Consider the following 14,930-nt stretch of genomic DNA (forward strand, 5'->3'; position numbering starts at 1 on the left):
GACAACAAAAAATTTTTGTTTATGTTTATTGTTTAAATAAAAAAAAAACGATTTTAATGGAAAAAGGCCTAAATTCTCTTGTTTTTTACAATGTAGAAACTTGAAACTTTTACGGATGGTAGCTAATGATATAACCTATACATAATTTCACTTTTTACGTTAATTGTTTACGTTATGCGTCATAAATAAACAATAAAGTTTTAAATTTTGAACACTCATATATTTGTTTATACAGTACGATGCAAGTGAAAGGAATAAATTCGTTATTTCGTAAAAAGGCAACTTGAACCCTGGAATGCTACCTGGGGTACACTTGTACCCCAACCTTGTTTGTAAGTTACACCAATTTGCAGTAGTGGGTGTAGAAAATATGAAAATAAACTTGTGAATAATAATATAATAAAATATTTTTGTATACAAAATAAATTCTTAGCATGTTATCTTAAGATTGTTTTTGTCATAAGTTCTTAAAACATACATATATAAATATTTTAGGTCGATTTTATTTGGGGTACCACTGTACCTCGATGTAGCAGATTGAGTTTAGAAAATAAGTGTAGCAATCCAGGGTTAAGGAAAAATCCCGAAAGAGGTCGATTTTATTTTTAAATTACGATATTTTGGCATATATGTCATACTAGTGAGGTCATCCTTCTGGGCGCGATGACGTAATCGATGATTTTTAAACGCTTTTATTTAGTTCAATAGATTGCGTCAAATTTTTGGATGTTAATTTGACTACCTTTTCTTCCATTCAAATGAATGAAAATTTGCAGACATATGCATTCGCGGGAACAATACACGAATAGACAAAAAAATTTTTTGTTTATGTTTATTAATTGTTTAAATAAAAAAAACGATTTTAATGGAAAAATGCCTAAATTCTCTTGTTTTTTACAATGTAGAAACTTGAAACTTTTACGGATTGTAGCTAATGATATAGCCTATACATAATTTCACTTTTTACGTTAATTTTTTACGTTATGCGTCATAAATAAACAATAAAGTTTTAAATTTTGAACACTCGTATGTTTGTTTATACAGTACGATGCAAATGAAAGGAATAAATTCGTTATTTCGTAAAAAGGCGACTTTAAGGAAAAATCTCGAAAGAGGTCGATTTTTATTTTGAAATTACGATATTTTGGCATATATGTCATACTAGTGACGTCATCCATCTGGGCGCGATGACGTAATCGATGATTTTTTTAAATGAGAATAGGGGACATGCGATAGCTCATTTGAAAGGCTATTCAATTCTTTATTCAGTAATGTAAAAATTTATATAATTATTTGTACAGGGTGTCCAAAAATAATTTTTTAATTAAATTATTTGACAAAAAGAAGAATGTATGTAATTTATTTAACTCAGAATACATTTTACAGTTGCCCGTAAACAGAAAAAATGTGTATTACAGAAATAAACATTGCTTTTCGATTAAATTAAATATTCAAGCCAGCTCCCGCCAGCCACCTGCCTCTTGGAAGATTTAACATTCAATTTAAGCGAAAGGCAATGATTATTTGTGATATAAACATTTTTGTCTGGTTTATGACAGCAGTAAAATGTATTTTAATTTAAATTTAATAAATTACACACCTTCTTCTTTTTTTAAACGCTTTTCTTTAGTTCAATAGTTTGCGTCAAATCTTTAGAGGTCAATTTGCCTACCTTTTCATCAATGCAAATGAATGACAATTTGCAGACATATGCATTCGCGGGAACAATACACGAATAGTCAATAAAAAAAAATTGTTTATGTTTAATAATTGTTAAAAAAAAACGATTTTAATGGAAAATGCTTTAATTCTCTTGTTTTTTATAATCTAGAAATTTGAAATTTTTACGGATTGTAGCTAATGATATGAACTATACATAATTTCACTTTTTACGTTAATTGTTTACGTTATGCTTCACAAATAAACAATGAAGTTTCAAATTTTTTGCCGATTCCGACTACTTTTTATGTTTGTATATCATATGTTTTATATACATATTTTAATAAACATGACGATATATTTTAATGTTTGAAAAGTGTAAGACTAAAAAGTAAAAAATAAAAAAATATGAAAAAAAGTTTTTAGGAAACGCTTTTCTTTAGTTCCGGGTGACTAAAATTATAAATATTAAAAAATCAACTAAAAAGCAAAAAATAAAAAAAATTGAAAAAATCCAACACATTCGTTAAAGAAAAGCGTGGGGCGAAAACCGTTTATTCGATGAAGACGCCCCACGCTTTTCTTTGACGAATGTGTTGGATTTTTTCAATTTTTTTTATTTTTTGCTTTTTAGTTGATTTTTTAATATTTATAATTTTAGTCACCCGGAACTAAAGAAAAGCGTTTCCTAAAAACTTTTTTTCATATTTTTTTATTTTGTTTTATACCATCATACTCTGTATTTATTAGAGTACAAATTGACAGCGTTTCATATGGGTAATCTGCGATGCATTGTTGGAATATTTTTCTATCGTCGCCGTTTAGTACTGAGTACCTCCGTTAACAGATTACTTGCTTCGTTGTCGACATTCATTTCACTAATTACATCGTTCCCCGTTAGAGGTCAGTCTAACCATACTCAGAGGGTTTTTTTTTGTAAGAGTATTTTTAAAATTTTTAAATAAATGTTTCTTTCGCTCTAACTTTACAAAAATCTACGCGGGACTAAACAATACATGTAGTTTCAAAATAAAACAAAAATTAGGTCTCTAAGTGCTTTGGTTACAGAGCTATATGACATAATGTTAACATTGTCGTTAAATGGGACTTTGGGTGCCCTTAAGTGTCCTGATCGATTCACAATATCAATTGTCATAGTCTGGTAGAAATAACAAAGTCCTAGAAAGTACGTAGAGATGGTTGCCTAAATCACTGAATACCATCATCATCAATGGCGCTACAACTCTTCGAGAGTCTTTGCCGCGTTTACTATTTCCTTCCATGTTTGTCGGTCCTGTGCCACTAATTCCCATTGTCGCACTCCCATTTTCTCTAGATCTTCTTTGACTGCATCTTTCCACCTTTTTCTAGGCCGCCCTACAGACCTTCTTCCATCTGGCCTTTCCCAGAACACATTGTTTATAAGGCGATTGTCGTTACTGCGTATCACATGCCCTGCCCATCTGAGTCTATTGGCCTTTATATATCTGACTAGATTTTCTTTTCCGAATAGAGACTCTAGCTCGTTATTGTATCTGCGCCTCCATTCGTTTGTCACGCTGTCTCTGCAAGGGCCATATATCATTCGAAGGATTTTACGTTCCCACACCAGCAATTTATTAACTTCTCTTTTTGTTAGCGTCCATGTTTCGCTTCCATACGCGACTGCTGAATATGCAAATCACTGAATATGCATAAATCCAAAATTACAGTTCACCAAAAATAGCTGGAAGTGTGAAAATCACCACGCTCATGATGCGCAATCGTCATACGACGGACCTCTCACTCACACTGACGCTCCAGACCGGTTGTATGTGCGTTCCCACTTCATTGTTAGCGCAGTAAATGGAAATCTCCCACTTTCAGCTATGTTTAACGAACGTACCATTTTGTTGTCAGGCAGGAGTCACTAAATGTTCGTTTTCTGAGATCTGTTATTTTGGACTGATTTTTCCCGCGACGACGACGATATGATATGTTCAATATGACCGTAGATCTGTAACACGTAGGCTTTTTCTCATCTGTTTTCTCTCTAGTATTTTAAATTGATTTTAGATTCGATTCTGGAGGTTGGATTTTGCCTTATTCTCAATCGGAGATTACAGAAAAGGATCGAATTTTGTATCATCACGGAGAAGAACCAGGAAGACCAGGATACACTTTACAAGAACTGATTCAACTTTCCAGGTTAGTACTTTTAGTATGGATTTGATAAAGTATGTTTCTTTTCGAGTCGATTGAAATTTTGATTTAAAATGTTGTTCAATGATATATTTTGTAACGATGTGGACAAACATCGTGAAACGAGATTTTTGTATATAGGGTGATTCATTAAGAATGTCCAATCTCTGAGTTGTAGACTCCAGACCTCAAAATATTGAGATTTAAACCAAATCACTTGAATAAAATGTGGCTCGTTGCTGAGTTACAGGGTGTTTTATTTAAAAATTTAACAACTATTTTTACCCAGTACTTTAAAACTATTTGAAATATCCACGTCATACTTGGCAGAAAGTGTAGGTACTATACACCCTACGAAATTATGATAAACGTTTCTCACTAATACCAGAGGCGTACGACAGATAATAGTGAACCTTTCTCACCACTAAAAGAGGCGTACGACAGGGAATCGTTGACCCTTCCCGAATTCTACGCCACTGGATGAATTTGCTATTTTAGCACAATGTTTAGATTCTCCAATACTTTTTACTTCTAATATACCTACTCTTCATTAATAGTCATAAAGTCATTAGTTTTCAAGATAAGACTAAGAGCCGTTATAGGTGAAATTTCTTAATCATTTTAGGCACGACGGGACCCTATAACTTAAATAGTAGAACCTAAAAGAAAACGTTTGAGCACTGTGCCGTCACTTTTCAGTGGCACATGCATCTACAGTGGCGCATCAAACTTTCCACCAGAATTTAATTTTTTTCATTTTTTTAAGTTCTATGTGATTAAGACATAAGATTCATCGTAATTTTAACCCACCATCCCCTTCTCCCTGCCCCCACCATCAAAAACTTTATTTTTTGATTTTATTTTTTTTTTGGTGGGATGCAATCAATTTTAAAATTTCAAAAAATTCACACGCATAGTTAAGGCTTTTATAAAATACGTCTATTTTTTATAGACCTGTAGGTTGAGTGTACATAACCTCAAAAAAATTTTAAAAAAAGTATATAACTTTTTTTTGGGGATAGCTGCAGATCTAATTTTTTCATAGTCTTGTGTATTTTATCAAACACTATATTTATAATTTTTTTCAGATTTTTCTGTAACGCTGGTCACCTTCAAAAATCCAAAAAACTGTTTTTTAAGGGGGTTTTGGGGGGTTTGAATATGTTTTTCTGATTTTTAAATATTCTAAAGGACTCAGTTACTTCAAGTTATATATAACCTATAAAAACAAAATTGATTTGATATAATATGAAGTCTATAAAATAGGGAAAATCCCCCAAAACCCCCCAAAAAACAGTTTTTCGGATTTTTGAAGGTGGGGAGCTTTACGGAGAAATCTGAAAAAAATTAAAAATATAGTGTTTGATAAAACACACAAAATTAAGAAAAAATTAGATCTGCAGCTATTCCTCAAAAAAAGTTATACGCTTTTTTGAAAAAAAAAATTATTTTAATTTTTTGAGGTTATGTACACTCTACCTATGGGTCTATAAAAAATAGGCATGTTTTATAAAAGCCTCAGCTATGCGTGTGAATTTTTTGAAATTTTAAAATTGATTGCATCCCACCAAAAAAAAAACGAAAAATGAAGTTTTTGATGGTGGGGGCAGGGGGAAGGGGGTGGTGGGTTAAAATTACGCTGAATCCTATGTGTTAATCACATAGAACTTAAAAAAATAAAAAAATTAATTCTGTTAGTAAGGGAGAGTAACTTTTAATTTATTTATCCCGTCCATAAGTGGAAAGTTTGATGCGCCACTGAAAAGTGACGGCACAGTGTTCAAACGTTTTCTTTTAGGTTCTACTATTTAAGTTATAGGGTCCCATCGTGCCTAAAATGATTAAGAAATTTCATCTATAGCGGCTCTTAGTCTAATATATTTGAAGTTGAAAATGAGACAGCACAACTATTTTGTGCTATGCAACTTCGAATATCTCGAAAGCTAATGATTTTATTATTACGAATGAAGAGTATATTATTTACATAAAAAGTATTGGAGATTCGAAAAATTGCGCTAAAGTAGTAATTCTGCCAGTGGTGTAGAATGTGGGAAGGGTCAAACATTCAATTTTCCCTTTCGTGCGCCTCTGGTAGTAGCATGGTTTAACATAATTTAGTAGTGTGTACACTATCTACAAATAGTTAATATTTAACCCAAATCACTTAAATAAAATGTGGCTCCTTACTGAGTTACAGGATGTTTGATTTAAAAATTTAAAGATGGCCTATTTGTACCCAGTACTTTAAAAGCATTTGAGATATCCTTATCATACTTGCCAATACGTGTAGGTACTGTGCACCCTACTAAATTGTGTTTATAAACGTTTCTCGCTACTACCAGAGGCGTACGACAGGGGAAAATGAACGGTTGACCCTTCCCAAATTCTACGCCACTGACGGAATTGCTATTTTAGTATAATTTTTAGATTCTCCAATACTTTTTACGTAAGATTCTCCAATACATTAGATTCTCCAATACTTTCCACGTAAATAATATACTTTTCATTCGTAACGATAACATCGTTAGCTTTCGAGATATTTGAAGGTAAAGATGAAGGGGCACGACACATTAAATCAAAATATCTACCTATGCCGTTTCATTTTAAACTTCAAATATGTCGAAAACTAATGCCTTTATCGTTGCTAATGAAGAGTATATTATTTACATAGAAAGTAATGGAGAATCTAAATATTGCGCTAAAATAGCAATTCCGCCAGTGACGTAGAATTTGGGAAGGGTCAACCATTCACAGTAGCCAGAAACGTTTGTTTATCATAATTTCGTAGGATGTACAGTACCCACTTTCTACCAAGTGTCACAAGGATATTTCAAATAGTTTTAAAGTAATGGATAAAAATATTTATTATAATGTTAAATAAAACACCCTGTAACTCAGTAACGAGCCATATTTTATTTAGGTGATATGGGTTACATCTTAATATTTTGAGGTATCTATCATCTATAACTCAGAGATTGGACATTCTTAATTAATCACTCTGTATAAAGATATCATCATCGGTCCATTTTAAGTGCATTTCAGGACATAGGCCACCCCCGTTTGTATCCAGAGTGCACGGTCTTGTGCAGTATGGACCCAATTTTTCGTCATCTTTCGCAGATCATCTTGTCTTCGTGTAGGTGGTGTCCTCCTGTTTCGTTTATTTGTTGTTTTGTCCATTTAGTTGACTTGCGTGTACTCTTTCCACAACATATGTAACTCTGGTTCTGTTTCGTAGGTCCTCGTTTATGATCTTCTTTTTTTTTGTTACTTCTATCATCTATCATTTTAGAGGAAACAGTGTGTCTAAATTCTTGTAATGTATCTATTGAAATCATATTTCAAAAATTAGCCAATTTAGACATTTATAAAGGCTCTGGACCAGATGGAATTCCACCCATACTATTAAAAAAATGTACCCGTCCCTTATATTTTCTGTTTTCTCTTTCACTTGATTCAGGTACTTGTCCAAGTTTGTGGAAATCTAGTTTTATTGTCCCTATTCATAAATCAGGTGACAGGAGTAATATAGCTAACTACAGATCAATAAGCATTCTTTCTTCTATTCCAAAAATTCTAGAGAATATAATATGCGACTCTATTAAAATACCTTTATGCATGTACTAATTGAAGAGCAACATGGTTTTCTTTCAGGTAGATCCACTTCGACAAATCTTTTACTTTTCACACAATACATATCTGATGCTCTGGAAAGGAGACTACAGGTAGATGCTATTTATACAGATTTCTCCAAAGCATTTGACAGCGTGAATAATAAATTGTTGTGTAACAAGCTTAAAGCTATTGTATTTACAGGCAATCTGTATAACTGGTTGTGTAGTTACCTAACTAGCAAAATACAATTTGTTAAGATTAAACACTTTCAATTTAGTGAAATTTATATCTGGAAATGGGTGTTCCACAAGGAAGCCACTTAGGGCCTTTCCTTTTTAATATATTTGTTAGTCACATTAATTCTCAAATTAACTCGTAAGTTTCTGCTTTTGGTCTACGATTTAAAATCTATACAATTATCGAATCCGTCTCAGATTGTGAAAAACTTCAAATTGATATTAAAAAAATTACGGCATGGTGCAATTGGAACCAAATGAGCATTAATGTTGGAAAATGTCACTTTATTAGTTTCTGTAGAAGAATTAACAACCTCTTTTATAATTACAAATTAGCTGAAGAACCACTGAAGGCTGTATCAACTGTGAGATATCTAGGAGTTCAATTAGATACCAAACTAAAGGGCATCGCACACATCTTATGGAAAATATAATGTCACTCAAATTCAATAAAGTTTATACGAATAGATTCGTTTTAAATTAACGGTCAAATCTTATCATTGCGCCAACTCTTAATTATGATTAATTACGGCGCAAATTGCAATTAAAGTTTATCGAAATCACATTTTTGGAGTCAGTAAAAGTGTCAGTTACAATCACTATTGCTCTGGCTGCTATTCAAAAGAGCTTAAACCCCGCTGGGCCTAAGCGGATTAGTGAAACTAATCCGCTGATTTATGGAGTACCGACAATTTGGGTATTTTAAAATATTTTTTCTCTCTCTAACTTATGTAGGTACCCATTTGATTTCAGATTTATGTATATCAATTTCTGCTCTTATTATTGAAAATATAGAGTTGGCGCAATGATAAGACTTGACCGTTAATTTAAAACGAATCTATTCGTATAAATTTTATTGAATTTGAGTGACATTATATTTTCCATAAGATGTGTGCGATGTCCTTTTTGTGCTCATTTTGATTATGTGAATAACCAGGCATTTAAAATGTTAGGCTTCATTAACAGAACCCCCAGATGTTTGCATGATATTAATTCCATCAGACTGATTTACATTTCCCTAGTTAGATCTGTTCTTGAGTATTGCTCAGTTGTTTGGTCACCCACTTATGAAGTCCATATAGCCAAGCTTGAAAAAGTTCAAAATAAATTCATTAGATATTTAAGTTTTGAATTACACAAACCGTTAAGTGACCATTCCTACTCAGAAATTAGAAATACATTAAACTTTCCTAAGCTATCTTCCAGTCGGATTTATGCTGATATTTTGTTTCTATATATCGAATTCAAAAATAAATTGCAATGATCTACTGTCTCTAATTGATTTTAATGTTCCCTCTAGACTCTAGAGTCACTAGATCATCTCAAAATTTTGCAATTAAATTTCATCGCTGCAACTTTGGTAGGCATTCTCCACTGAGTAGAATAATTCTAAATGGAAATAAAATAGATTTCGATTTGATGCTGTGCGCTTCGGAAAATATTTGTAGACAGTATATAATTTTTTTTTTTTTTTTGTAATGTAGGTGATTTATATTTGTTATATGCTTTATACTATTTTAATATTTTTTTTCTATATTAGACGAAGCAATAAAACACTAAAATCGGCCGTACCTCCGAAAAAAAGGACAAGACGGATCTTAATACAGTAGACTGGGACCGTGACTACCTCGGATACGGAAAAACTCGGTTAACACTGAGATTGGTTGAGTTGATAGAAAAACACGTAAATAACCATATCTGTGGATATTCTAGTGACAAAACTAATACAGTACTCTCTATAAAAGATAAAAACATTTACCTTATCAATATTACTGCGTAAGCTTCATTCCTCTTTTTGAGGAGGCGATGTTGCGCCAAGGTTGAAAGTTGTAACTCACCAGCTATGACTTTTGCATCGGTTAACCGAGGGACTCGGATAACCGAGACTCGGATAACCGCGAGTCTACTGTAATTCTTTCTGCATTCGATTCGTGAATGCGCTAGGAAGCTTTGTGAACCGGAGCCATGATATAATATTGAAAAACTGCATACAAAAAATGCATTCTTAAAGTGCATCTCAAACAGACAATAAAAAAATTCAGAACTCGTCAATTATCGGCGGAAATGAGTTCAATTTTGTTACTCGGGCGTTTTTAGGGTCGCTGAAAACGAATATGACGTCAAAAGTGATATCCGGAGTACCTGTTGCCAAGGCTACCTACTGTTTACCTCGTCATTAAAATTCATTAAAAAATTAGTCAAAAATAATTACTCGGAGGTTTTTGGGGCTGCTAACGACGAATATGACATCGGAAGTGATTTTCGGAGTACTTGATGCCCAGAGTACCTACTGTTTAGCTCTCTTGTAGAGTTTTCGGCAAAAAAATTATTAAAGAATTAGTCAAAAATAATTACTCGGGGATTTTTTGGGGTCGCTAACGACGAATATGACATCGGAAGCGATCTCGGGAATACCTGGTGCCCAGGTTTACCTACTTCTTATGGAGTTTTCGGCAAATTCATTAAAAAATTAGCCAAAAATCATTACTCGGGGGGTTTTTGGGTCGCTGACGACGAATATGACATCGGAAGTGATCTACGGAGTACCTGATACCCAGGGTACCTAGTGTTTACCTCGTTTTCTGGAGTTTTCGTCAAATTCATTAAAAAATTAGTCAAACATCATTATTTACGAGATAAACAGTAGGTACCCTGGGCACCAGGTACACCGGAGATCACTTCCGATGTCATATTCGTCGTCAGAGACCCTAAAAAACCCCTAAGTAATGAATTTTATATAATTTTTTAATGAATTTGCCAAAAACTCCAGAAAACGAGGTAAACAGTAGGTATCCTGGGTACCAAGTATTCCATAGAGCACTTCCGATGTCATATTCGTCGTCAGCGACCCAACAAACCCCGAGTAATTATTTTTGGCTAATTTTTTAATGAATTTGACGAAAACTCCATAAGAAGTAGGTACCCTGGGCACCAGGTATACCGGAGATCGCTTCCGATGTCATATTCGTCGTTAGCGACCCCAAAAACACCCGAGTAATTATTTTTGAGTAATTTTTTAATAAATTTTTTGCCGAAAACTCCACAAGACGAGGTAAACAGTAGGTACCCTGTGCACCAGGTACTCCGGAAATTACTTAAGGTGTCATATTCGTCGTTAGAATTAGATTATTCACGAATCGAATGCAAAAAGAATTATTAAGATCCGTCTTGTCCTTTTTTTTCGGAGGTTCAGTGCTTTATTGCTTCGACTATATGGCTGTATATATCTTATGTATATATTTAATTGGATGGTATCCCGTCAATAAATAAATAAAAAAAATTAAACATCAAACATCATCCATCCTTTTTAGTGCTATTCTTAGTTTAGAAGCATTGTTTTTTGTTATGGGTTGTGTTTCCGCAACGTAGGTCATTGCTGGCAGAACACACTGATCGAAGACTTTCCGCTTCAGATTAATCGGTATGTCGCCGTCTTTAAATACTTTTTTAGGGCTCCGTATGCTACCTATCCATGTGTTATTGTTTTTGATACCTCACCTGTTTGGTTGCCTTGCCTGTTCTAATTTAGTATCCAAGGTATTTGTATTTATCAATAAGTTCTACTTCGTATTTCTACTTCCTAGGTTATCTACTATCAAAACTATGCCATAAATATAACTCAGGTGGTGCAGTCTTTCCTCGTCGACACTTATCCCTTTATGATCCCAATCAAGGCTTTTAAAAGCATGTTCTAGGGCAGTTATAAAAAGCTTTGGTGATAGTGTGTCACCCTCTTTGACACATCTTTGAATTTTTATTTCGTTACTGTTTTTGTGTAACTTTTATTACGTTCGTCGCATTTCTCTAAATATTGTATATGTATACTAATCTCGAATAATGGCATTTCAACTTTTATTTATTGCTTCAAGTACACTATCTAGTTCTACCGACCCAAAACGCTTTGTGGAAATCTACACTCACCTGCACAAAAAACGGGCACCCCCAAAAAATGAGTCATTTTTGAGGGCTCGTATTTCCTAAACCTGTTGTCCTATTTAAGTGATTTTTTTAATATGTTATAACCTTATTCTTTAACAATATCTCCGTAATAATATTGTTGCTAGACAGGAAATTGTCATTGTATACCGGGTGTACCAATCTAACTGTATTTTTTTCTAAACGTTCGGGAAACCCTGTGGAATACCCTAGCATTTATAAAATACTGAAATTAAAACCCAACTATAGCCTCAGGTTTTCTTAACATTCTGTTTTTGATTCATTCGCTTATGTGGGATAATAAAAAAGTTAGGTACTTTAACAACTAGCCCTGTACTCTGGGCTAATTAGCAAAATACAAGGAAAAGTTATTTACCAGCAATTTTATTGCTGGAATCGAATCTTATTATTGTATGTATTAATAATATAGATATGCAAAGTCCGCAGATAGTGCGCTACTTTTTTTATAAACAAAATGGCGCCCGAAAATCGTGTTTTTTTCAATTTTTGCTCTATAACTCCAAAGATTTTAACTTTAGACCAAAAACACCCAAATAAAAATTCACCGCAATTAAATTCTGCATAGAGACGTGTTTTTTCCGATTTACTTCGACGAAAACTCTCCCCGGAAAAAGCAGGTTTTTCCAACAAAATCTTTAATTTTCAACTAAACTTTTAGATAAGTAGTTGTTAATAAATAATTAAATAACTTGGTAACGTAAAAGCCCTTTCCATATATATTATAATTCCAGAAGTCTATGGAAATTGAATGAACAGTTTAGCAACAATTAAAATGTTAATTAAAAATTTACGGTCGCTATAATAACGACAATAATTATGATGCATAAGAATAACTATGATTTTTTCATAAAAAGACACTATACCTATCTAATGTACTTTACAGAATTGAAATTGGACTATTTAAGCGGCCTCAGGAATATTTTAATTTTTGGTTTATAAACAAATAGAATATCTCGGGAAATATTAAACTAAATTAAATCGTGAAAACGGCATTCGAAAGACAGCGGACGCTTCTTTTAAAAGAAAAAACGTTTAATTATGACGAGTGGTTCCTGAGATACAACCGGTCAAAGTTCACCGGAATTTACGGCAAAGATATAAACAATAGGATCATAATTTTCAAACCATCACCTTTTTATTTTTGTCCTCTTTCTCCACACCAATTTTCATATCTTTAAAATCCTCATAACATATATTATTATAATAAAAACTATCGATAATACGTGTGAAAATTGCCAAAAATAGCAAAATTTCAATCAAAAATTAGGTTGGAGAAAATGTAACCCTCAAAGTTCAAAATCGGTATACGTTAACAAAATGCATTTTCTCGGCTTCCCATGGAGCAATTTCCTTCATTCTTTTTTTGTTCCCTAATAACTCGAGTAGAGCCATCGAACTAACGCATTATTAAATGTCAAACTTGCTTTTGTTTTGTAATAATAGATTAATTTATTTATAAGAACAGAAAATTACATATTTTTTCCACTTGTAGTTTTTTTTAGATAAACTTACTACAAGTGTACCTTTTAAAGTTAAAAACATAAATATTCTCATTTGAAAGCTGTATAATTATTTAAACAATTTTTATTTAAACAAATTAAAATATTGTGTTATAATAAATAAATTAATTTATTATAACAACACAAAAGCAAGTTTGACATTTAATAATGCGTTAGTTCGATGGCTCTACTCGAGTTACTTGGGAACAAAAAAAGAATGAAGGAAATTGCTCCATGGAAAGCCGAGAAAATGCATTTTTTTAACGTATACCGATTTTGAACTTTGAGGGTTACATTTTCTCCAACCTAATTTTTGATTGGAATTTTGCTATTTTTGCCAATTTTCACACATATTTTCGATAGTTTTTATTATAATAATATATGTTATGAGGATTTTAAAGATATGAAAATTGGTGTGGAGAAAGAGGACAAAAATAAAAAGGTGATGGTTTGAAAATTATGATCCTATTGTTTATATCTTTGCCGTAAATTTAGGTCAAGTTTGACCGGTTGTATCTCAGGCACCACTCGTCGTAATTAAACGTTTTTTCTTTTAAAAGAAGCGTCCTGCCGCTGTCTTTCGAATGCCGTTTTCAAGATTTAATTTAGTTTAATATTTCCCGAGATTAATATTCTATTTGTTTATAAGCCAAAAAATTGTTTATAATTTTAAAATATTCCTGAGGCCGCTTAAATAGTCCAATTTCAATTCTGTAAAGTACATTAGATAGGTATAGTGTCTTTTTATGAAAAAATCATAGTTATTCTTATGCATCATAATTATTGTCGTTATTATAGCGACCGTAAATTTTTAATTAACATTTCAATTGTTGCTAAACTGTTCATTCAATTTCCATCGGCTTCTGGAATTATAATATATACGGAAAGGGCTTTTACGTTACCAAGTTATTTAATTATTGATTAACAACTACTTATCTAAAAGTTTAGTTGAAAATTAAAGATTTTGTTGGAAAACCCCGCTTTTTCCGGGGAAAGTTTTCGTCGAAGTAAATCGGAAAAAACACGTCTCTATGCAGAATTTAATTGCGGTGAATTTTTATTTGGGTGTTTTTGGTCTAAAGTTAAAATCTTTGGAGTTATAGAGCAAAAATTGAAAAAAACACGATTTTCGGGCGCCATTTTGTTTATAAAAAAAGTAGCACACTATCTGCGGACTTTGCATATTAAAAAAATCACGTAAATCGGACAACATGTTTAGGAAATACGAGCCATCAAAAATGACCCATTCTGTGGGGTGTCCGTTTTTCGTGCCGGTGAGTGTATAAACACTAGTACCAGAGGTGAGTTGTATTCTATGGATTTTTCAATGAGTTGTTTTATCGTTTGTAGATGGTCATTAGTGTCAAACGGTGATCGAAATCCTGCTTGGTATCTGGTCTAGTACACGTCTAGGTTTTTGTCCAATCTCGTTGTTAGGATTCTTGTGAAGAGTTGTACATATGGCTTTATAGGCTTATGTGTCAATATTTTTTAGGTCAGTTTTTTATCGCATAACTTTTTTGTCTTTAATTTTTAAGCATTTTTGACTCTGGATTATTAAATTGTAAAATATTCTACAACTAAAAGGTATTCTTGTTTTAGGTCGATAGGACACCGTTTTCTAGAAAAATCGATTTGAAAATTTTTCTTTTTTTGAATTTCCAAAAAAAATTTCAAAAAAAACTATTTACAAATCTGAAAACTGGTACATACGTTTATTTATATTTCAGAGATGAATAGATTTCATTAACTGCGAATTTATAGTACGGGTCATATGCGTCCG

General features: G+C 32.6%; 1 protein-coding gene across 2 annotated transcripts in view; it reads left to right on the forward strand.

The window, feature by feature from the left end:
* LOC114337173 (RNA polymerase II-associated protein 1) overlaps nucleotides 1-14,930 on the forward strand; it is a 114,236-nt gene that overhangs the window by 21,727 nt on the left and 77,579 nt on the right. For both annotated transcript variants that reach the window (XM_028287572.2, XM_028287573.2), the window contains exon 5: nucleotides 3,715-3,846. In XM_028287572.2, the coding sequence (XP_028143373.1) occupies nucleotides 3,715-3,846 (132 nt within the window). The remainder of the gene's footprint in view (nucleotides 1-3,714; nucleotides 3,847-14,930) is intronic.

The sequence above is a fragment of the Diabrotica virgifera genome, chromosome 2 (assembly GCF_917563875.1).
Source record: "Diabrotica virgifera virgifera chromosome 2, PGI_DIABVI_V3a".
In the NCBI taxonomy this organism is placed as follows: Eukaryota; Metazoa; Arthropoda; class Insecta; order Coleoptera; family Chrysomelidae; genus Diabrotica; species Diabrotica virgifera.